This window comes from Grampus griseus (genome assembly GCF_964374135.1).
Source record: "Grampus griseus genome assembly, chromosome: 7".
NCBI lineage: Eukaryota > Metazoa > Chordata > Mammalia > Artiodactyla > Delphinidae > Grampus > Grampus griseus.
In genome coordinates, this window is record NC_139001.1 from 244,756 (window position 1) to 268,170 (window position 23,415).

The window sequence follows — 23,415 nt, forward strand, 5'->3', positions numbered from 1 at the left end:
TGTGCATGGGTGCCTTTCCATTTCCTGGGTGATGAGGTGAGGGCCTTGCCATCATTTTAAAAGAACAGCTTCCCCTGGGGTGCCCGTTCAGTGGGAACCAGCCGGACCATGTGTGCCGCGTGTATGCCCTCTCTGCCTGGGACAGCCAGCGCCGGCTGGGCCACCTGGGCTCTGCACCCTATGTGTGTGCAGTTGGCGTCATTTTCTCTGTGCCCTGGCGGGAACGCTGGCATCAACACAAAGCGATGTGGGCGTGGGTGGCACCAGGAAGACGTCCGTCCCTAGGTCCCAATGGACGGGTGTGCTCATTTCCTGCCCTGGGGGTCCTGGGCCTGTCTGCTGACACATTTGCCAGGAGACACAGAAGGGGACGCGGCAGGAGTTTCCACAGTGCGTGTTCCAGAAAGAGCCTTTGCTGCGTGCTTGGCCCACGTGCTTTCCCTGTTGAACGGGGCAGTCCCCTCTGGCCGTCAGTGGGAGCAGCAGAGGGTGTAGGCCCCAGTCCTCACTCTGCTCCACGCGGTTCGCCCCTCTGGCCTGTCTGACTTTCATAAATTCACCTTGACCTCCAAAGCCCCTCTCAGCTCTAAGATTTGGTCATCTCTGGTCTGTCCTTGTCTTCCACTTTCTCCTGAGGAATCCCCTTTTATCGTGGAACTACAGTTCCCAGAATGCATCCTTCAGGTTTGGCAGTCACTTCCTGCCGAGCTGCTAACAGCCAGGTGCAAACATTTCCCGTGTATTGGCAGAAAACAACCTTGAAGAACCTTGACGGTGTCCGGAGGGTAGAAAACTTAGGGATGGGTAAGCCTGCTTTCACTGTCTTGAGCCAAAAAAAAATGAAAATTTAAATTTCTTGGAGAAAATTTAAATTTTTGTTTTTGCATTTTGGTTGAGATCTTAATAAAAGAAAAATGAAATCAGAAAAAGAAATGCATAGAAAAGCCTGTCTGGTTTATTTGAAGAGGTTGAAAGGGGCAAGTAGGCTAGATTTCCTATTTATTATACTTCTCATTTGTTTGACTTTTAAATTCATTTTATTTTTGTTTCTCTAACAAAGTATAACTTATATAGAGCTAAATACACAAATCTTAAGGATATAGTTGGATGGATTCTGGCATATGTATAGGCTCATGTCACTTGACATTTGGATTTTAGAAGAATCCTGTTGGTCTTTCTGCCCTGCAACACTTCAGTGCAAACAAGGAGCTGACAGTGGCTCCCCAGCGGTGGCAGCTTGGGGTGGGGGCAGGGCGGGGCAGCCAGCCTTCGGGGACCTGCCCACACCCAACGTTGACTGCTGTCCTTGTCCACACTGAAATTCATTACGATTAAGAGCAAGTGACAGCAAGCCAGGAGGACTGGATCTGAAGTGTTTCTCGGCGCAGGGCCAGGTGTCAGACCTTCTGGGTTGTAACCATGCGCTCGGGCCGCACCAGGAGTCCCCTGACATTTATTTAACAGCGTGCTCCTTCCTTTCCAAGCAAGCGCTCCATTTCTATTCACAGTGTTTCTTCTGGCTTTTAAAAGAAGAGTCATCTTAGAATTTTCTAGTCTTTTTAAATATACAGCCTTATAAACACACTGCTGCCCCTTCCACTTTCTTAGTGTGATGACAGTGTTCATCACATGTGAGCTCCGTGCTCAGTGACAGCCGACACCTAGGCGAGGGGTTCTGTTTCCCGAGGACTCAAGGAACCTCGGCTCGGGAAGGCTCCACGTGGCCTCGTGTGCACCATCCGGCCCTGCCGAGTCTGCTGATGAGCACGTGTGGGGCTGAATCTCCCGGAGGCGGGGAGCGAGGCCCTAAGCTCTCACCCCACCCCGCCTGCTCTTCCCGAAACACCCTGCCACCCTCTGTCCAGGAGCCTGTGCCCGGCTGAGTGCCTCTTTGGTGCTTCTGACCTGTGCTGGTGGCAGTGTCCACCTTGGCTCGTGTGGCCCACACCGCCGCCCTGATAGTGCCAACCCCCCAGGACGCCGGCCGCACCTGGACTTCTCCCCTCGCCTCCCCCACCTTCTGTCCTCATTCACTCCCTAACCTACGTCGCATCTTAAGCCTCACTTGCCATTTTCTGGTTTTGGCGACTCTCCTCCAGGTGTCTGACTTCCACCCTCAGTCCCCGTGGCCACCTCCCTGGTCCCCATCCCGGGGACTGGTCAGCCCCACCTTTCGCCTCACCTGGCTGTAGTTTGCACACCCAGCTCCTCCCCTGCCTGAGCCTGGTGGGTGGTAGCCTTCACTCAGACCCGGCCCGGGGCCGCTACCCCGGAGCGAGGAGGGCAGGCGGGACCAGTTTAGGTGGGCCGCCGGCCAGCCCTGCCATCTTGTCCCACGACCCTGCAGGTGTAAACCGCGTGGTCCAGGCCCGCCTCAGGCCCACCAGCCCAACTCTCCCGGGACCAGCTGGGCTCTGCGTATGTCAGCCAGCCGCCCCCATGCCCCGTCCTACCCATTTGAGAGCAGCTGGGCTCTTGTCCCTTCAGAGGACCCTCCGTGGAGCCCTTTTCCACCTGTGCTCCTCCTGTCTCGTCTCCGGGTCCCTGAGGCAGTTCCTTCATCTTGCTGGAGTTTCTTATAAAAACATCTTCTCTTGCCTCCTAGCAAACGAGGGTGCAGTGGAGACTCCCCAGGTCCATCTTTAATCCGTCTTTGCTCTGCCTCCCGCGACCTTCCAGGTGCCGGTGTTGCGGCGAGTCCCTGGGCCCCTGGGGGCTGGGGGCCACGGAGCATCCCTGCAGGTAGACTTCGCAGGCTCTGCAGCCCCGTTCTCCCGCTGGACCGGCTGTGCTCTCCTGCTCGTGGACCGCTACAACCACGTCCTTACAGGCCTCTCCCAGCAGGTCCTGTGGCTGTTCCTCCTGCACTGTTCAGGCTGCTGGTTTCGTGTTGACATCAGGGCAGTGGGCCTGTCCGTACATAGGCAGCGTCCCTGTGTACAGAACAGCTCCCTGTGCATCTCAGACAGTGCAAAAACCTACTTCCTCACTTAGAAACCCAGCTGAGGGCAGCTGCAATGTCCCTTGACACTCTGGAAGCCATTGGTTCAGGTTGCAGGGGTGTCGCTGGTGTCACCAGCCTCTCACTCGGGCTGGAAGAGAGAAGGGACGAGAGGCCGCGAGGGGGGCACGCACGGGCCCTGACCCTGGGGCCAGGGGAGCGCCGGGCCCTCCACAAGCCCTGTGTCGTGAGGACAAGGCTGTGACAGCTCATGGACCGGGACCACTGGGGACGAGGGGCTGGGACTCCCCACAGCCTGGTCTTGTTTTAATTTGAACATGTTTAGAAATCGCGATATTTTACCCCCAAAGTCAACATTTCTGGTTTCTCTTAAAATACCAGAATACCTGCAACGGAGAGCCCGTCCTTGCGGGGTAGCAGTCCCCCTGCAGGGACCCGAGACCCAGGAGGCGAGGCCGCCCCGTGCTGCTGTCGCACAGCCGGCAGGCCAGGGAAAGGCGGGCGTCTCTGCTTTCTTTCTTTTTTTTTTTTTTTGCGATACACGGGCCTCTCACTGCTGTGGCCTCTCCTGTCGCGGAGAACAGCCTCCGGACGTGCAGGCTCAGCGGCCATGGCTCACGGGCCCAGCCGCTCCGCGGCATGTGGGATCTTCCCAGACCGGGGCACGAACCCGTGTCCCCTGCATCGGCAGGCGGACTCTCAACCACTGCGCCACCAGAGAAGCCCTTTGCTTTCTTTTGATGCTTGTTTGTTTCGTGGAAGTTTCAGCTCCTAATGTTTCTACTGAGGTAGCATTTACATGAGTGAGACAGCTTAGGTGTCCCCTGGATGAGGTTTGACGGGTGCAGACCCTTCAGCCAGCACCCTCAGGCTGTTTTGTGCCTTCTGACTCCCCTCCCATAGATCTGCGGGCCTGATCGAAACGTTCTTACAAGTGGAGTCATGGAATGTGTACGTTTTTGTGTCTGGCATCTCTTTTCGTGGCATGTTTTTAAGGAATATCTGTACTATTTTAATTTCTAGTCTCGCATTGTGATCAGACAGTATGGTGGGAACTCTTTTTAGTTTTTGAAACTTACAGGTTTTCTCTGACCCCTTATAAGGTAAGTCTTCATGAGTCTTTCAGAGGAACTTGAAGGAATATTCTTTAGTTTTAAGCTACAAAGTTCAGTGTATGTCAGAACCACCTCATTAATTATATTGTATAGGCTTTCTATTTCGTTATTTGAATATTATTCACTTGAACATAGACATGAATGGAGATTTCCTTTGGTTTCTTTCTGTCAACATCTGAGCGTCTTCAGTAATTTCTGCTTTATAAACATTGCTGCCACGTTTGGTGCGTGCGTATTCACAGATAATCTCCGCGGTGACCTGCGCCCTTAGCGTTCTGAGAGGCTGTTCCCTGTCTGCTTGAATGCGTCTTGGCTTGAACTTCACTTTACCTGATTTTAGGGTCATGATGCCTGATTTCCTGCTGCTTGCCTTTGCCCCACCTTCTGATGCTTTTCCACATTATTTTAGGTGCATCTCTTGTTTACAGCAAGTGTTGAGGATCTTGCTTTGTGATTCATTCTGAAGAGCTTTTTCTTTTAACATGTGACTTCAGGTGTGTTTGGTGTTAGTTCTGTCTTAGTGCTTTATAGTGTGCCTGCTGGGTTTTGTTTTTAAAGTAAATCTTTCCCACATGGCCTGTTCCTGGTTGGGCAGCCTGGGGGCCACGAACCCTCTGTGAGGGACCAGCAGACCTGCCCTGCTCCCCGGGCTCCCGCTCCGCCTCTGGTTTCTGTGCGCGGCTGGGGCACCCACCACCCATGCCCAGCGCTCACGTCTGCTGTCCCGTGGAACATGTTCAGGACTTACTGCAACTCCTCTGCCATCATCTCTCATCGCCTTTTGGTGAAGTCTGTCTTCTAGGAACACCCTCAGGGGGAACTCACAGGACAGCATTCCGTGAGTGTTGAAAACTGGCCTTTCCAGTGCTCTCAACAGGAATGTGGCCCGAGTTCCTACCTAATTTTAAATATTCTACTAAACGTATTAAAAAGGTAAAGAGAAACAAGTGAAGTTAACTTCAGTAAATTATTTAACTCAATATTATATAAAACATTATTATTGCTGATTTACGTGAAGTTCCTTTTTTTGGACTGAGTTTTTGAAATTCAGCGTGTGTCTTACACTTAGAGCGTGTTTCAGCGGACCAGCCACCTTTCACAGGCTCAGTGTTGGACGGCCCAGCCTGTACCTGGACGGCAGGGAGGGCTCTGGTGGCCTCAGGATCCTCGGATCCGCGTTCCCTCCCCGCGTCCCTGGGGAGCCTGCCACCCGTGTTGCTGCGCAGAACGCTGCTCTGCTTTCTCTGTGGACCTGCCCTTCTGGCATTTCCTACAAATCGGGTCGTGCACCGAGTGGCCTTCAGCGTCCGCCTTCCCTCTCTCCGCGTGCGTTTTCAAGGTCGTCCTCATCTAGAGCTTCCCTACTTTTTGTGTCCAAGTTGTACTCTGTGTCTGCGTGATCTTTTGATCCCCACGAGGGATCCCCACGAGGACATTTGGGGTGTCCCAGATAAGCCTCGTGTTCAGGTCTCGAGGGGGCGTGTTTCCGTCTCTCTCGGGTGCTCCGAGGGCAGGATTGCCGCCTGGTCGTGGCTTCCTGCCCTTCCTGCCGCCTCCCTGGCGGCCGCGGGGGCCACCCTCCTCTGCCACCAGCTGCTTCCTGCAGCCAGAGGCCTCAGCCCTTCTGCTCAGACCTCCAGGCTCTGCCCAGAGTCAAGGCCGGAGCCCTTCCAGGGGCTGACACGGTTCTCCCAGCCAGCCCTCCCCAGCCACACTGGCTGCCTGTTCCTGCCCAGCAAGGCCAGCCCGCCTTGTGTCTGCAGCTTGTCCGCCTGGTCCACCCTCCCGAGCAGCCGCCGGCTCCGGTCCCCAGCGCGGGCTCTGCTCCCCGCCCACCAGGGTCCAAACTTGCCCCGCTTAGTAAGATTGCACAAGGTCCCCACAGCCCCCAAGTCCCTTTCTGGCTCATCACCTCGTGTCTGGGAGGTTCCGCCCCTTCTACTTATCCTTGTGTCCAGCCGGCTCCCCTCTCCGGGACGAGTGTCTGTCTCCCGTCCGCTGGCTGCTGGGCCCCTCTCCCTGGACGATCGTGTGGCACATGGCACAGATGAATGAATGAGCCACGCGTCCCCGAGAGTCAGCAGCAGCAGGGTCTGCTGGAGCCCAGACTGGATTCTGAAGCTCTATTCTTTACTTCCATCAAAGATTGTAACTAGAAGCCTGATTTCAATTTCTCTTGCTGTCTAATGATGAAGGTTTGATCAGTCAAAGCTCCAGTGTTGCCATCCTCGCTTTCTAACTTTCCACCGGCAGTTTGAAAAGGAAGTACCAGAAGAGATAGCCAGGTTGGAAAAGAAAGGGAGTTTCACCCCGCTCCACCCCCCAAAGCCTGCCCATTTTATGCCTCATGAGGCTCAGAAGTCAGAGGTGTGAGTCCCTGTCCCCCACCCTCTGGTTCGCGCTGCATGCCCAGGCCTGGCCGGGAGCTTGGCCCTCCTCCGTGGTCCCCAGCGCTTCTTAGATGCTGTCTGTCGCTTCTCCACCACCAGAGCCCTTCGAGCTCCTTTTCCCCTGGGTGTCATACTCCCAGACTGCTTTCAATCTAGTCGAAGGTTGTGTGATTTTAGAGGCCGAGATGCTTCCGGAACTCCCGTCCCCTTGGTGTGTGTGACTGGGGAGCGGGTTCCTTTGCTCTGGCATTTTGGAGCTTGTTGATAGAACCCAGAAATCAGTAGTGTGGCCTTGGGAATTCCCTGACGGTCCAGTGGTTAGGACTCCGTGCTTCCACTGCCGGGGCCCCGGGTTCGACTCCTGGTAGGGAAACGAAGATCCCGCAAGCCCTATCATGCAGCCAAGAAAAAAACGTAGTGTAGCCTCGCACGCGGCTCAGCTGACGCCGGCCTCTCTCCTCTTCCCACGTGGCTCAGCTGACGCCGGCCTCTCCCCTCTTCTCACGCGGCTCAGCTGACGCCGGCCTCTCCTCTCCTGCTTTTGCTTAGCATCACTTGCACTGTTTGCCTGAAAGCACTTGGGTTTGAGGCGTGACAAGGCGTGGGAAGCAGGCGTACCGGGAGGAGCATTTGACTGCATCTGGGACCCAGACCACCTGTCCCTGTGCCCCCGGCGGGCCAGGTGCGGGCTCCAACCCCGCCTTCCCGTGGTCTCAGGGCGAGTCCACCGAACACGGCAGGCGTGAGGATCGCGTGAGCCCATTTCTGAAAAGCCGCTCAGCAGCACGTGGTCCTTAGCCAGGCTCCATCCCCTGACTGCTGGCGGGTAGGAGTGGGGTGTGGGGCTGGGCTAGCTGCCTGGGAGCCGCTGGCAGTGGGCGCGGTCACGGTCCTGTCGCTGGGGCCTTTCCACCTGGCTCCTCCCCATTCAAGGCCTTGCTGTCGTCCCTCTTCAGTGACGGTGGGTCCTTTTGAGGGTCCTTTCCCTCTGGGTAATGGTCTAAAGGAGGCCCACGGGAGCTGCTGGTGCAGACCCTCGGCTTCTCCCGGGAAACTGAGTCCAGTCGCGTCTTGCCCGCAGGGTGCTCTCTTCACGTCTCACTGGCCCCAAAGCCCTCCGCTCCGCTCCCCACGAGCTTCCTTCTGCCCTTTACCTCCATCGCCAGGCCGCCGTGCCCGGGCACGCTCACCTAGTGTGGGGCCTGGTGTTGCCGCTTCCCCAGCCCTCCTCGGAGGCCCCGCGGCCTCTGGCCTCTCCTTGCCCTCCGGGCCCTCTCCTTCTCTTCTCTGTCGAGGTGCTGCCGGGCTCCAGAGCTGCATCTGGCAAGATGACGTTTGCTAATTGCTTGGCCTTTTTCTCCCCCTCTTGACAGGTGGCTGGTGGCGTGTTCAGGGCCCCGCAGGATGAGCTGTAGTGACTGGGGCCTCCCCAGTGCGGAGTGTGAGTCTCCGCACAAAGCCCCGCAGGGACCACTGGCAGCAGCCGCTGACACTCTCTCCTTCTGTCCTCAGAGGCCCCCAGAATGAACCCTGTGCTGGAGCCGCTGTCCTGGATGCTGGGCACATGGCTGTCAGACCCGCCGGGAGCTGGGACCTTCCCGACCCTGCAGCCCTTCCAGTACCTGGAGGAGGTGCACATCTCGCACGTGGGCCAGCCCATGCTGAACTTCTCGTGAGTCCGCCCGCCGCTCTGCTCTCTGAGATGAGACAGGTGAACGCCAGGTGGGAAGGTACAGAGGGCACCTGGTGGTCTGTTTCAGAAAGGTGCCCTCTTCCTGCCCTGGCACCTGAGACGCACGCTGGGTGGAAATGGTACCTTCTTGTGTTTTAGACAATGTGAAGGTGACCGCAGAGTCTCAGGCTCGGTAGTCCAAACGTGGAGATAAGTGTGTGTGTTCAATTAAGTCCTTCATCTCCTGCAGTATGCCTGTGTGGAAGTCAGCCACCCCAAGATGACTGAAGATGGGGGCCCGGCTTTCATTTAGCCCTACCCCTGAGCCAGCCGAGGGCTCAGAGAAGCTGGTGTCTCGTGGTTCTCAGATTCTTAGCGTGCAGCAAAGCGCTTCCCTGCCACTCCTGAGGAAGCAGGTCGCAGTGCAGGGTGGCTAGGTGGGGAGCACCCCGGGCCGTGGGTTGGTAGGGAGGGGGCGGAGGATATATTGTCTCGTACCTTTTTGCATGATTCTTGACTGAATGGGTGAAGGGAAAGAATATCCTGCACATAAACAAAAGGTGGAAATTCTGGGTCATGCAGAATAACCCTTAATAGAAAGCAGTCTTTTTAAACTATGAGCTGTAACCCGTTAGAGACATTTATGACCAGCATTAATTAATTTTCTTTTAATGCTGGTCACTCAGTTTTGCGACTAACGTTAAAGAAAAATGAGAGTAGAAAATACGTATTTTGGTCAGTATCGTGGTCTACGTGTATGTAGTAGATGGTATTTCTCAGTGAGGGCTTGTGGTCTCAAGAGGGCGTGTGAGCCGTAGCCACAACACCAGCCTGTCAGAAGTTCATCCGTGGTAGCAGTAGATCCCCACACGTCGTGCTGGTGAGGCTGTAAGCGTTGGTGTTGAAGTTGTGAGTCGGTGCTCTCAGGTCAAGGTGCAGCTCTTACTCACCACCGTGAATTTGCAGTGGTGGCGGCGCGATAAGACGCTGACTCCTCGCCTGTTCTCCTACCCTGTGAATTAACTGGACTCCTAAGCAAGATAATAGCTCAGAAGAGGGAAGGCCTGGCATTGGGTGGGACTTTACTTTGTTGGTGGAGGGCTTAGGCTGAGAAGTGTGTGCGGTGCTGGGGCTGAAAAGGCCTTGGTGGGAGGACGGGTGGGGAGGAGAGATGGGGGAGCGGGGGTGCCCACACCTGTTGTCTCCCGTGTCTCCGCACGGCGTCCTTCACACGTGACTGTGTTTCCAGGTAGTGCTTCACGTTCAGTGGGTTGGACGCTTGCCAAGTGAGGAGGGGGCGGGCCACAAAGTCTGGCATGTGCTCTGGTGGGCACTGGGTACCTGGGCTTCACCTGTCACATTACCTGTCCAGGTTCAACGCCTTCCATCCGGACACCCACAAGCCCATGCACAGGGAGTGTGGCTTCATCCGCCTGGAGCCCGACACCAACAAGGTGGCCTTCGTCAGCGCCCAGAACACAGGTACTCCCCTTGCCGGCCTGCCTTGCACCCACGCGCCCTGCGTGCTGCAAGCAGGTGGGGTGACATCTGCCCCCCGATTTGTGTGACCGCAGACGTGGCCCCGTGGGTGCGTTTCACGGTGGACAGTGTCGGGCCTTTGGACGGCTCGGGGAGCTGGAGAGTGGGGGGCCGGCAGGCGGGGGGCTGCGGGCGTGGCTCTGTGGGAACAGGCCAGCTTCATCTCCGGCCCTCTGCGCTCACATCTGTGCTGTCGCTCAGCTTCCCATGCAGGTGGGGCTCTGGGGGTACCTAGACCAGGGAGCAAAAGCTATGTCTGGAAGTTTGCTTTGCCCCCAGGCGGAATTCATCCTAAAATAGTAAACCAGGTTCATGAATTCGAAATTACTCAACACCCACCTACGTGACCCTTAACCTCGCTCACTGGCTCAAGTGCGTGCTCACTTCCTGGCAGCAGGTGGACAGTCCCTCCTGTCAGATCGCTGGGGGGAGTGGGACGGACCCACTCCAGGAGTTGCAGGAGGAGTTGCGTCTTCTCCCTCTTGGTACCTGGGGGCCATCGCAGGTGCCTGGGCAGTTATTGCCTCGATGGCTGCGGCGTTCAGATTGGTTGAGCCCTTGACTGCAGAGGAGGGTGGTGAGCGCAGGGCAGCCGGGAGCCCCGGGCAGGCTGCGTGGGCTGACGGTGTCCCTTGCAGGCATCGTGGAGGTGGAGGAGGGCGAGGTGAACGGGCAGGAGCTGTGCATCGCGTCCCACTCCATTGCCAGGACCTCCTTCGCCAAGGAGCCCCACGTGGAGCAGGTGAGCCCGGGTGGGACCGCACGGCACCCCTGCCTTTGCACTCCATCCTGGAGGCCTGGCTGTCTCTGGTCACCCGCTTCTTTCTCGCGCTCACACAGGCCGTGACGTGATTATCTATCCCTGCTCATGCGCGGTTGGCTGTCCTCGGGTTTGTTGAACAAGTATGTCCCCACCAGCATTGCACGGCGGGGACCTTGTTCCCTGCTCCTTGACCAGTGCGGTGTGTTTTCAGGATTTCTGATTTTTTTAATCTGCTAGATAAAAGGTGGTATCTCATTGGTGTTTTAAATTTAACTTATGAGTGAGGGGGCATTCTTCGCGCTCACTGGTGGTTTGTATTTCTTGTTCCGATACTTGATGTTCAAAGTCATTGCCTGTTTTTCTGCGAGGTGTCATTTTCTTGTTGATTTCTGGGAGATTTTTTATGTTCTGTGGATACTAATCTGTCGTCTGCTGTATTTGTGACAACGCCCCCATCCGGTGGCTTAGGCTAGCCTGATTCGTGATGTCTTCTGCCCACGGGCTGTACATCTTTCTCTAGTTGCTCTCGGGGTCTCGTCCTAAAGGCCGTCTGAATTTGGGCTCTGGCTCAGGAAGATGTCTTCTGCTCCAAAAGGATAAAATTATTCTTCCATTTTCCTGTACTCTTACAGCTTCCCTTTCTTACGTGTAGACCGTTAGTCTCTCTTCCTTTCTGTTTTCACGTGATGGGCTCCAGAGACCCCGCAGGTAGCCATGCACAGCAGCGTGGGGGTGTGCTGCAGGGATTTCGGACCTTGTTCGGTGTATTTCAGTAGATACCAAAGTTGCTTTCTTTATGGTGTCGACCACAGAGGCCTCGGACACTCCATGGTGAAGTCTTAAGTGCTTTATGGTTCCTGATGCCGCTCTGTACCCCTGCCCTGCAGCAGCGCACAGAGGGCCAGCTGCCCCACACCCTTTCCCGGGCTGGGCCTTGAACTTAGGCCATCCTGGTGGCTACCAAGTGGCATTGCAGTGTGGTGTTAATTACATTTTCCCAGTGACTAATGATGTGGCTCATCCTTGCAACGTGCTTATTTGCCGTTGTATTCTTTGTTTCATGACGTGAGCGTTCAAATCCTTTGTCCTTTTTCTCCAGCAGCTTGTTTGCCTTATCTTTGAGCTGTAAGAGTTTGTTACATATTCTGGACACAAGTCCTTTATCAGGTAGATGTGTTGATAAAACTGTGCTCTCAACTTAAAACTTACCATTTCATTTCTTTAACAAAATGTTTTACTTTTGATGAAGTTCTGTTATCAGTTTTTTCTCTTACAGTTAGTGCTTTTTGTGCCCTGTCTTAACATTTTTTGCCTAGCACACACTTTCACCTGCATTTTCTTCAAGAATTTTTACAGTGTCTCCTTTTACTTTAAGGTTTATTATTTGGGAATTTATAGTTTTGTATGGTGTGAAGTAGGAGTCAAAATGCTTTCATTTTTTCCTAGATAGATATCCAGTTGTTCCAGCACTATTTTCTTTCTTTCTTTCTTTCTTTTTTTACAATTTTATTTATTTTTGGCTGCGTTGGGTCTTCGTTGCTGCTCGTGGGCTTTCTCTAGTTGTGGCGAGCGGGGGCTACTCTTCGTTGCAGTACGCAGACTTCTCCTTGCGGTGGGTTCTCTTGTTGTGGAGCACGGGCTCTAGGTGCACGGGCTTTAGTAGTTGCGGCACGTGGGCTCAGTAGCTGTGGCTCGCGGGCTCTAGAGCGCAGGCTCAGTAGTTGTGGCGCACGGGCTTAGTTGCTCTGCGGCGTGTGGGATCTTCCCAGACCAGGGATTAAACCCGTGTCCCCTGCATTGGCAGGTGGATTCTTAACCACTGCACCACCAGGGAAGTCCTTAACCCATTTTTATTATTTTTATCCTCGCTCAAAATATTTTATTTCTTCAATGGTTTTGTTTCCTTGAACAGGATTATTTAGAAGAATGTTACTTATTTTCCAACTATTGGAGGATTTTCTTGCTATGATTTCTAATTCAGTTCTATAAAACCCAGAGAACGTGGTCTGTTTGAAAGTTATTTTGTGCCCCGTATATGATCTAACTTGGTGAATGTTTCATATGCACTCAGAATGAATAAGTATTTGACAGTTGTTGGCTGTAGTGGACTGAAAATACCAGTTAGGTCAAGCTGATTGATAATGTCATCAGGTTTTCTATATACTAGCGTGTTTGGGGGTGGGGGGTTCTTGGTTGTGTCTAATTACTGAGAGGTATTAAAATCTCCAGTTATGACTGAAGATATTTCAGTTCCTTTCTTTGGTTCCATCTTTGCTTCATAACTTTGAAGCTGTGTAATTTAGATGCATACAGATGATATATGTATTGTATTTATGAAATGTCCTTTATAGCTTGTAATACCGTACCTGGAAGTCTGCTTTGTCTGATCCTCATGTAACCGCACCTGCTTTCTTATGCTTATCATTTGTACAGTATATCTTTTTTCCTACCCTTTCCACGTTCAAATTGTGTCTTTATATTTACAGTACTTTTCTTATAGAGTCTTGCTTTTTTTCTCTAGTCAGAAAACTCCGTATTTTAATCGGAGTATTTAGTTCATTTACGTTTAACCTAAGGATTTGTAAGGGTGGCTGTACGTCCACCATCTTGATTTGTCTGCTTTACTTCTTGGCTTTGTTCCTCTTTTGTTCCTTTAGTATGTTTTCTTGGGTTAATTAAGTATTTTTAGCATTCTGGTTTATTTCTTCTATTAGCTTAACTGTATCCTTTTTTTAAATAGTTGATTTAAGGCTAACAATATGCATGCTAAATTTATCAGAGTCTGTGTATAATCAGTGACACACGGTTACATTTCCCACTTCACATGTGTGTTAATCTTACAGCTGTGTAGAATTGCATTTATCCTCCTTTTGTGCTGGTGTCATCATACCTTTTACATGTAAAAAGTATCCACATACATTATAAACCTTCACACTAGGATTTTTGCTTTACATAATCGGTTGACTTTCGAAGAAATTACAGTGGGGGGGGCAGGGGAGTAATCGCTTATAGTTACCCACTTAGTTTCTCTTTGTGTTGCTCTTTTCTCCTATAGAGTTTCCTGTGGTATCATTTCCCTTCATTCTGAAGCTGCGTTAGTGGCATTTCTTGTAGTATAGGTCTGGCAATATTTCTTTTGAGTTTATTTCACCCCCAACTTTTTTTTCTTCTTCAGTATTTTTTATGGTGGAAAAATAGATACATAAAAGTTAATTATCTTAACCATTTTTTTTTTTTTTTTGTGGTACGCGGGCCTCTCACTGTTGTGGCCTCTCCCGTTGCGGAGCACAGGCTCCGGACGCGCAGGCTCAGCAGCCATGGCTCACGGGCCCAGCCGCTCGGCGGCATGTGGGATCTTCCCGGACTGGGGCACGAACCCGTGTCCCCTGCATCGGCAGGCGGACTCTCAACCACTGCGCCACCAGGGAAGCCCTATCTTAACCATTTTTAAGGGTACACTTAAATATATTCACATTGTTAATCATCTCCAGAACACGTTCACCTTGCAGAACTGAAACTCGGGCCCACTAAGCAGTAGCTCCCTGTCCTCTCCTCCCCTGACCCTGGCAGCCACTTCTCTACTTTCCATCTCTCCGATTTTGACTACTTAGGTACCTCATATCAGTGGAATCATACAGTTATTTTTCTTTTTGCATCTGGCTTACTTCACTGAGCACAATGTCCTCAAGGTTCATCCATGTTGTAGCCTGTGTCAGAATTTCCCTCCTTTTTAAGGCTCAGTAATATTCCAGTGTGTGGATGGACCACATTTGCTTTTCCATTCATCCATCAATGGACACCTGAGTTGCTTCCACCTTTTAGCTATTGTGAATGATGCTGCTGTGAACATGGGTGTACAGATATCTCTTCAAGACCTGCTTTCAGTTCTTTGGGGTGTATACCCAGAAGAGGAATTGCTGGATCACGTGGTTAATTTTATTTTTAATTTTTTGAGGACCCGCCATAGCTTCCCACTTTACCTGCACCATTTTACATTCCCATCAGCAGTGCACAGGGGTTCCAATTTCTCTGCATTCTCATCATTTGTTGTTTTCTGGTTTTTGGATATCACTCATCCTAATGGGTGTGAGGTGGTATCTCATTGTAGTTTTGATTTGCATTTCCCTAAACGATAGCGATATTGAGCAACTTTTCATGTGCTTCTTGGCCATTCATATATCGTTTTTGTAAAAATGTCTATTCAAATCCTTTGCCCATTTTTGAATTGGGTTGTTTGTTTTTGCTGTTGTTGAATTTTAGGAGTTCTCTGTTATTCTGTTTATGAATCCCTTATCAGATATATGATTTGCAAATATTTCTCTTATTCTGTGGGTTGTATTTTTTCTCTGTAAATAGTATCTTTTGATGCACAAAAGTTTTTAATTTTCATGAATTACAGTTTGTCTGCTTTTTCTTCATTGGCTGTAAATTGGTATCCAGGAAGTCATTGCCAAATCCAATGTCATTACACTTGCCCTATGTTTTCTTCTAAGAGTTTTTATAGTTTTAGGTCTTACCTTCAAGGCTGTGATTCATTTTGAGGGTTTTTTTTGTTCATTCATTTTTTGTACTAATGTTAGGTAAGGGTACGGTTTTATTCTTTTGCGAGGGGATATCCAGTTTTCCCAGCACCATTTATTGAAAAGGCCATCCTTTCCTCATTGAATGGTCTTGGCAACCTGGTTGAAAATCATTTGATAACACATGCAAGGATTTATTTCTGGGCTCTCAGAACTGTTCCATTGGTCTGTATATCTGTTTTTATGCCAGTGTCACACTGTTTTGGTCACTGTCATTCTGTAGTAAGTTTTGAAATCTGTTGAGAGTCCCTTGAGATTCCATATGAATTTTAGGATGGATTTTTCTATTTCTACAAAACGCATCATTGGCATTTTGATTTGAATTTTGTTAATTCTGTAGGTCTCTTTGGGTAGTATTTGTTTCTTAATGATATTAAGTCTTCCAATCCATGAACATGGGATGTGTTTCCATTTATTTATGTCTTCTTTAATTTCTTTCTGGAGTGTTTTGTATTGGGTTGGCCAAAAGTTTCGTTCATTTTTTTCCTTAAGAGGGCTCTACTAGCACTTAGTTGTCTTTAACTTCATTCAAAACAATTTTGTTAGATTGTGTGTGACAGCTGTCATACCAGCGTGCATTTATAGAAAGACTTATTGGGACTTCCCTAGTGGCACAGTGGTTGAGAATCCGCCTGCCAATGCAGGGGACACAGGTTCGAGCCCTGGCCTGGGAAGATCCACATGCCGCGGAGCAACTAAGCCCATGCGCCACAACTACTGAGCCTGCGCTCTAGAGCCCGCGAGCCACAACTACGGAGCCCACTTACCACAACTACTGAAGCCTGCGTGCCTAGAGCCCGTGCTCTGCAACAAGAGAAGCCACCGCAATGAGAAGCCCACGCACCGCAATGAAGAGTAGCCCCTGCTCACCGCAACTAGAGGAAAGCCCGAGCGCAGCAACAAAGACCCAACACAACCAAATAAATAAATAAGTAAGTAAATACTTATCAAAATTGGTGAATTTTTGTATAGCCATTTTAATATCAAAGATGGAAGAAAAAAGCAACATTTTGAGCATATTATGCTTTATTATTTCAAGAAAGGTAAAAATGCAACCGAAATGCAAAAAAAAGGATTTGTGCCATATATGGAGAAGGTGATGTGACTGATCAGACGTGTCAAAAGTGATTTGCAGAGTTTCATGCTGGAGATTTCTCGCTGGCCGATGCTCCACGGTCAGGTAGACCAGTTGACGTTGATAGCCATCAAATTGAGACATCAGTTGAGAACAATCAACGTTATACCATGTGGGAGACAGCCGACATACTCAAAATATCCAAATCAAGAGTTGAAAATCATTTGCACCAGCTTGGTTATGTTAAATCACTTTGATGTTTGGGTTCCACATAAGCAAAAAAAAACCTTCTTGACCATGTTTCGACGTGTGATTCTCTACTTAAATGTAATGAAAGTGTTCCGTTTTTAAAACAAATTGTGACAGGTGATGAAAAGTGGATACTGTACAATAATGTGGAATGGAAGAGATCGTGGGGCAAGCGAAATAAACCACCACCAACCACACCAAAGGCTGGTCTGAAGGTGATGTTGTGTATATGGTGGTACTGGAAGGGCGTCCTCTATTATGAGCTCCTGGAAAACCAGACGATTCATTCCAACAAGTACTACTGCCAGTTAGACCAACTGAAAGCAGCACTCAACAAAAAGTGTCCACAATTAGTCAACAGAAAGCACATAATCTTCCATCAGGATGATGCAAAACGGCATGTTTCTTTGATGACCAGGCAAAAACTGTTACATCTTGGCTGGGAAGTTCTGATTCATCCATCGTATTCACCAGACATTGTACCTTCGAATTTCCATTTATTTAGGTCTTCACAAAATTCTCTTAATGGAAAAAATTTCAATTCCCTTGAAGACTGTAAAAGGCACCTGGAACAGTTCTTTGCTCAAAAAGGTAAAAAGTTTTGGGAAGATGATATTATGAAGGTGCCTGAAAAATGGCAGAAGGTAGTGGAACAAAAGGGTGAAAACGTCGTTCAATAGAGTTCTTGGTAAAAATGAAAAATGTGTCTTTTATTTTTATGTGAACACCGAAGGCACTTTTTGGCCAACCCAATATATGTGAAATTTAAAAAAAAAGAAAGAAAACTCACAGAAACAGAGTAGAATGCTGGTTACGGGGGGCTCAGGTGGGGGAAATGGGCAGATGTTGCCCAGTGGGTATGAACGTCCAGGTGTAAGATGGACAGCGTGGCACTAGAGTTGACAGGGCGGCACTAGAGTTGACAGTGCTCTGTTATATTAGTGAAATTTGCTAAGAGGAAAAAGATGTAACTGTGAGGTGATGGATGTATTAACTGACCTTATTGTGGTAAACATTTCACCATATACACATGTATCAAATCATCATGTTTCAGCTTAAACCTATACAGTGTTACATGTCAGTTATATCTCAATAAAGCAGGGTGCAAAGGAGGGGAAAGGAGCCAGTACTGGCAGCAAGCAGACTGCATCTGTTCTAATTCTTCTTTTTTTTTTGAATTGGAGTAGAGTTGCTTTACCATGTTGTGTTAGTTTCTGCTGTACAGTGAAGTGAATCAGCTGTACATGTACATACATCCCCTCCCTCTTGCAAGTCAGTGAGAGAAACGTGAGGCCTGCACTGTCTGTAGTTCTCCAACAGTGTCCTGATGTCCTTGTTTATCAAACTCAGCCCCTTTCTTCATGACTCAGCCCCCTCCTTGATGCCTCAAGTGTTGTATGGGGTGGCTTCTTCATTTTTTTATTTTAGGACCTAAAACAAAGTCAGATCCATCTAACTCTCTCCTGGCCTTTCCTTCTCCACCTTTTCCCCACGGGACAAGACATAACAGGAACAAGAAATCATTAAAACATCAAGAAGTTCTCACATCGAGTTTCTCTCTACCGTAATATTTCTCTTTGGTCTGTGCAGTCGAGGAAAAGTGAGCACACTTGGCTAAAGTAAGAACTCGTGTCGTTGTCAAGATGGCCTCTGTCCCTGTGTTCAGAGGCTCCTTGGAGTTTGCCTTTGCCATCGGAGCTGGGCCCCAGCTGTGCAGGCTTCTCTCCAGAATGCGGCTCCTGCAGCTTCTGCTTTACCCAGTGGCCCCAACAGGCTCCACTTTGAGGGTTTAAAGGCAAACAGTTGCTTCCAGCCCCACCTTGTTTAAACTTGTTTAAACGAGGGTCAGTCTGCAGCTCAGGTGGATTCTCGTCCTGAGGGTGGACTTGGCATGACCTCAGGATCATCGTCAGCAGAGGCCGTGGGCACCGCAGGAGGTCTGGTTCTGAGCCTGAGCGATGTCATCTACGACCTGCCTCAACTTTAAATTCTGCCAAATAACTTTCATTTGAAGAGAAAACTAGCACAAGAAATTTCATCCAAGAGGCCACCAAGCCCAGAGGAACCTAACAGGTGACTCCCGGGCACGGGGACACGCTGCAGTAGCAGTGTCGTCGCTGAGGCCACCTCGGTGAACACAGTCCCGAGTGTGCGCTCCGGCGGCCGGGCAGCCCTCACACACCCTCTCGCTGGGACCTGGGGAGGTCGTGGGGGACCAGCGTCTCCGCCATGGGGTCTCCCCCATGACTGTCTCCCTCCTTTTGTTGCCCTGTGTCTTGCTGCCCGGTGGCTGTTACCGGATGTTCACAGACTTCGGCACACAGAAGCAGAGCCGAAGGGCGAGGGAGCGGCCGCCCTTGGGTCAGCACACGGTGAAATGGGCTGTGTCCTCGTGGCGTGGCCCGCAGCCCCTGCGGCATCGCGGAGGCGGGACGGGGGATGCAAGGCCGCGCGAGAAGCCAGGTAGTCCTCAGGTGCTGGTTTTCGGGTGTGACCGCAGCCTCGGCCCGTCGGGCGGGCTCCGTGTGAGAGACACGCAGTGTCTTCCCTTTAACGTGGAAAGGTTCAACGGGGGGCGGGGGGCCCACCTTCCGTTCCCCGGGGAGGCATTTCCTTTGCCCCCGCCTGCGCTCCCCCTGCACGTGTGGTGCTGGGCGTCTGGCATGAGGGCGAGAGCCAGTGTCCTGCATCGGTGGTGGGGTGTCGGGGGAACAGGTGCCCCGCAGGCCGTGGGCTCTGAGGACAGGCGACTGCTGTCCTGTGGAAGCTGAGCGCGTGGCCCGTGGTGTGGGGAACACAGGCTTTGTTTCTCTCCACTGCACTTCTGTTTCCTCTGCAGAGTGGTTTCAAGGGTAAGAGCCTTGACTGTTTGTTTTGTTTTTTGCGGTACGCGGGCCTTTCACTGTTGTGGCCTCTCCCGTTGTGGGGCACAGACTCCGGACACACAGGCTCAGCGGCCATGGCTCACGGGCCCAGCCGCTCCGTGGCATGTGGGATCTTCCCGGACCGGGGCACAAACCCGTGTCCCCTGCATCGGCTGGCGGACTCTCAACCACTGCGCCACCAGAGAAGCCCTGACTGTTTGTTTTTCAATTAAATTCCAGAACAAAGGCTGTGGAGTTGAAGAAGCAAGTCCCATGTGAGAATGTCGGCCCGCCACCCGTCTGCTTTCTATCTCTCTGTCCACCTCATCTGGGGCTGTGCCCTCCCGTCCTGCCTTCTGCAGCCCTCTCCCGTCCTCAGCCGTTACCGTGGCGAGGACAGCGCATTGACCTTTGACACCTGTGGACGGTGGCAAGGACCTTAGGACAGGGCTGCTCAGACCACCACGCGGTGTGGTCCCTGGGGCTCAGGGTGGCAATTCTGAGGCACCGGGTCTGGGGCGGAGCCTGAGACTCTGCATTTCCAGCAGCCGCCCAGGTGGGGCTGGTACCTGGAGCCCACCGAGTAGCAGGGACGTAGGACACTGACTCTGTGTCCTCCTCCCGCCTCTGCTTCTGCTGTCACGTGTTGTGAGTACGCACACACAGTAGACCCCACAGGGTTGTATAAATGCCAGTTAGCCCTCGTCGCAGCATTTGGGTGACGCACGGTTTTCCATACGTTTATCCTTGCTGTTGCTCTTCCTTTGTTCCTGCGTCTCTGCTTCCACCATTTTCCTTAAAACCTGAAGAACTTCCTCTAGTGTTTTGTGTAAAGAAGCGGGGGGTCCTGCTGGTGGTGAATTCTCTGTGGATTTTTTGTCTAAAAATGTCTTTATTTTGCCTTCACTTTTAAAGGGTGTTTTCACTGCAACCAGAATGCCAGGGGGACAGTTATTTTCATTGTTTTGAAGATGTCCTTCCTTTGTCTTCTAGTTTCCATCCCTTCTGCTGAATTTCTTGAATTCTAGACATCGCGCGTGAAAACCGCGGGTGACTTGAGGCCTGTTTGATGTCGTCTCCCACCAAAGGGCACTTCTTGCGCTTCTGGTGGTTTGTCCAGAAGAGCAGGTCCTGTCCACAGAGATAGCACTACTTTGAAACCGGACTTCCCAGTCTGTTTCTGGGGAACTCTTACTCCTGGGGTGCGGCCCTAAGGGGGTCCTGACCAACAGCCGGGCGGTTTTCCGCGGCCCCTCCTTCTAGACGCCGGGCAGCGGTTCCAGAGGGTGGCCCGTGCAGCGCAGCCCCGTGGGTTAGGGCGCACCCACCCGGCTCCCCAGCCTCTGGGTGGCCTCTGAGAGTCAGCACCGGCCTTGGGGGGACAGCTGCTCTGAGCTGGGTCTCTCCCCTGCACGCCCTTCCCCCTGAGGCCTTGGCCTTGTAGCCTGGTTGCTTTAAACAGGCTCTGGAATCTGGCTTTCCTCTCTTCTCTGCCCGACGGTCGCTGGGGCCTGGCCAGCACGGGTTCTGACGCTCGTGGGCCCCCACCCCCGCCAGTTCTGGCGCCAGGTAGCCACCCCTGGAGGCGGCTTCCACAGTCCTCGGGCTTTCACCCTCTGTCCACAGACGTTCCAGGCAAACCCATTTTCTCATCGGGGGCTATGGTGCTGCAGGTCTGTGTTACTGTTAGAAGCAGCTGCCGTAATTGGCCCTGATGAATCGGGGGTTCCAGAAGTGCTGGTACCGAGTTTTCTGAGAACACATTTGGCATCATTTCAGGCTGTGTAGGGAGGGACGCGCTGGACAGCCGGCCCCTAGGCAGACGGCGAGGCTGACGCCCGCGCTCACCTCCGGACGTTTGGGAACAGCTGAGCGGCAGGGAGACGGCACGGGCCAGGGGTCCGGACGCCCATCACGGCTGCCGGCCGAGTGTCTGTCACCCACTGGCGGGGACTCTGCCTGGCTCACAAGCCCCTGACACTGAGGTGAAATGTTGCAGCTGCCGCGGGAGTGTGTGGCCTGTGGTGGCACCTCAGCGGTCGTTGAATCTTTGGAAGGTGAAATTAAGGCGTTTTGTATTTGTTTTGTTCTGCTCAGATTACCCGAAAATTCAGGCTGAATTCCGAAGGCAAACTTGAACAGACGGTCTCCATGGCAACCACTACGCAGCCCATGACTCAGCATCTGCATGTCACCTACAAGAAGGTGACCCCATGACCCCAGGTAGAGCTGAGTCCGGTGGGGCTGGCCTGTGTGGTGACACTTCAGCTTCTCAGCAGACGCCGCAGCAGGTGTGGGTGTGGCCACAGGTCACCGTGGGTTCGAGGGTGTTGCCACGTGTTCCTGTAATGGCACAGAAAAACCAAATAAAAGGCCTTTATTTTTATGGCTAAGCATTTTGAATATTATCACTTGCGTAGACGGCGTTTCTTTCAGCTGCTGGTGACTATTTGTTTTCAGAGTCGTTTCCCTAAAAAATTAAAAAGGGGTGGCTCTTTGTCTCCTTTCCTTCCTGCAGTTTTGACGAGATCTGAACATGCTTATAAATCCACGGTAGTCAGCAACAAGGTGAAGAGAAGGTCGGACACGAAGAATTGCAGCGAACCTTCCTTTACTTTTAAAGAGCTGGGAGTGTAACGACCCCATTTCCATGTGGACGGAGGGCATTCCCAAGGCGAGAGGGTGGTGGTGAATTTATCCTCATTCTGTAAATTTGATTTAGTCTCGGCAATATAATATTACCTTCATTTGTTTGTTTACGATGGAAGTTTCCAGACATACACTGACCCCCTGGACCTCACCCCATTCCAGCTCCTGCCAGCATGTCCCCACACCGGTGGTTCCGTCTGCTCTTCCCCCCTTTTTGTGGCTGGAGCATCTTAAAGCGAATTCCACACACAGTGTCCCTTCTCTCGAACACTTCAGCATGTGTGTAAAAGCAAAACAGAGCCTTTCTCTTTTCCTGAACACAGCACAGCATCAGGGGCCTCACCGGGAACATAGACACGGGGTGAAAGGAGGCCGCGCTCAAGAGCAGGGGTCAGTGTCTGCAGCCACACACCCCCTTGTCACACACCCTGGGGACAAAAGGCACTACCGGGGTGGGGGGGGTTGTCAGTACCTGGGAGCGCAGAGGAGGGACCGGGGCTGGTGCCGAGCTCTCAGAGGAGCGTGGCCGGAGTGTGAGGAAGGCGGCCGGCCCCCTGCGTGCAGGGTGGACGTGGTGGCTGGGCTGGGCTCGCCGAGAGCGTCAGGTCAGCAGAGACTCAGGCCCAGTTCGTCCCTCCAGCTGCGAACCTGGGAAACCAGACAAGTTATTGGCCTCCGAAAGTCAACGACGGGAGAGGAATGGATGGACACTCCCTTTCCAAAAGGTAGAAATAGGAAACAAGAAGGCGTGACAGGTCCTGAGCAAGTCCCAAACCTTAAGGCTTAAGAGGAACGATCCTCTGTGGCTCAGTGTCTGTCCTCCGGGCCCCCCTGGGGTGGTCCTGCCCCCCCCCCAGCTTTGCCGGGTGCAGCGCTCACCACGGTTCTCAGGGGTTGGAGTCGTGTGCCTGCGGCTCTCCCCAGGTTCTGCCCACCCCGGGGTCGCCCTAGCGGGGGCTCTACACCCCTTGCAGGGTGTGGGTCTCTGCCTAGGTCATGAGCCTGAGGCTCCAGGTGGCTCCATCCTTCAAAATTGAGGGAAGGTAGCAAGGCCCCCAGGGCTCTGCATTCTGCGTGCTGGCAGAGATGGTACCTTGTGGAAGCCAAACACCGATTCCAGCCAAGTTTGCAGCTGTGCCCTCCAGTGGGGCAGCCACGTCTGCTGTGGCCCAGGAATGTGGGGAGCAGAGCCTTATCCTCTGGGCCTGGGATGGAAGGGTCACCCCCACAATCTCTGAAATGCCTTTGAAGACATTTTTCCATTGTCTGGACTTTAGGCTTCTGTTTAGGTGGCTGCCTGGTCTCCCATGATGTGGGTAACTAGCTCGTAACTGATGAGTACTAACCTCCGTGTCAAGTCCTCCCAAGCGTCATGATCTGTCTCAGCAAGCTTTCTTACTACTTTAAATATCAGTAGGCTGAGGATTTTCCACATTTTTAAGGTCTGCTTCCTTTTTGGTTAACAATTCTGTCCTTAAGTCTTCTTGCATTTTCCTCTAAGTATTCAAGAGAAACAAGGCCCCTCATGCTTCAACACTTCCACTTTGCTTGGAAATT

General features: G+C 51.8%; 1 protein-coding gene and 1 long non-coding RNA gene across 6 annotated transcripts in view; both read left to right on the plus strand.

The window, feature by feature from the left end:
* The window catches only part of THAP4 (THAP domain containing 4), a 40,899-nt gene extending 19,316 nt beyond the window's left edge, over positions 1-21,583 (plus strand). Inside the window, exons 1-5 of one of the 5 annotated variants that reach the window (XM_082658645.1) lie at positions 741-804; positions 7,980-8,139; positions 9,512-9,621; positions 10,317-10,420; positions 21,307-21,583. In XM_082658645.1, the coding sequence (XP_082514771.1) occupies positions 801-804; positions 7,980-8,139; positions 9,512-9,621; positions 10,317-10,420; positions 21,307-21,426 (498 nt within the window). In that variant the 5' untranslated portion in view covers positions 741-800 and the 3' untranslated portion in view covers positions 21,427-21,583. Of the gene's footprint in view, positions 1-740; positions 805-7,979; positions 8,179-9,511; positions 9,622-10,316; positions 10,421-21,306 lie in introns of those variants that run through there. The other 4 variants (XM_082658642.1, XM_082658643.1, XM_082658646.1 and 1 more) reach the window with 4 other exon arrangements.
* LOC309824800 lies at positions 18,780-21,271 on the plus strand. The gene is made up of 3 exons (XR_014296970.1): positions 18,780-18,808; positions 20,203-20,411; positions 20,989-21,271. It is a non-coding gene; the product is annotated as an uncharacterized lncRNA (long non-coding RNA).
* Positions 21,584-23,415: the final 1,832 nt, after the last annotated feature.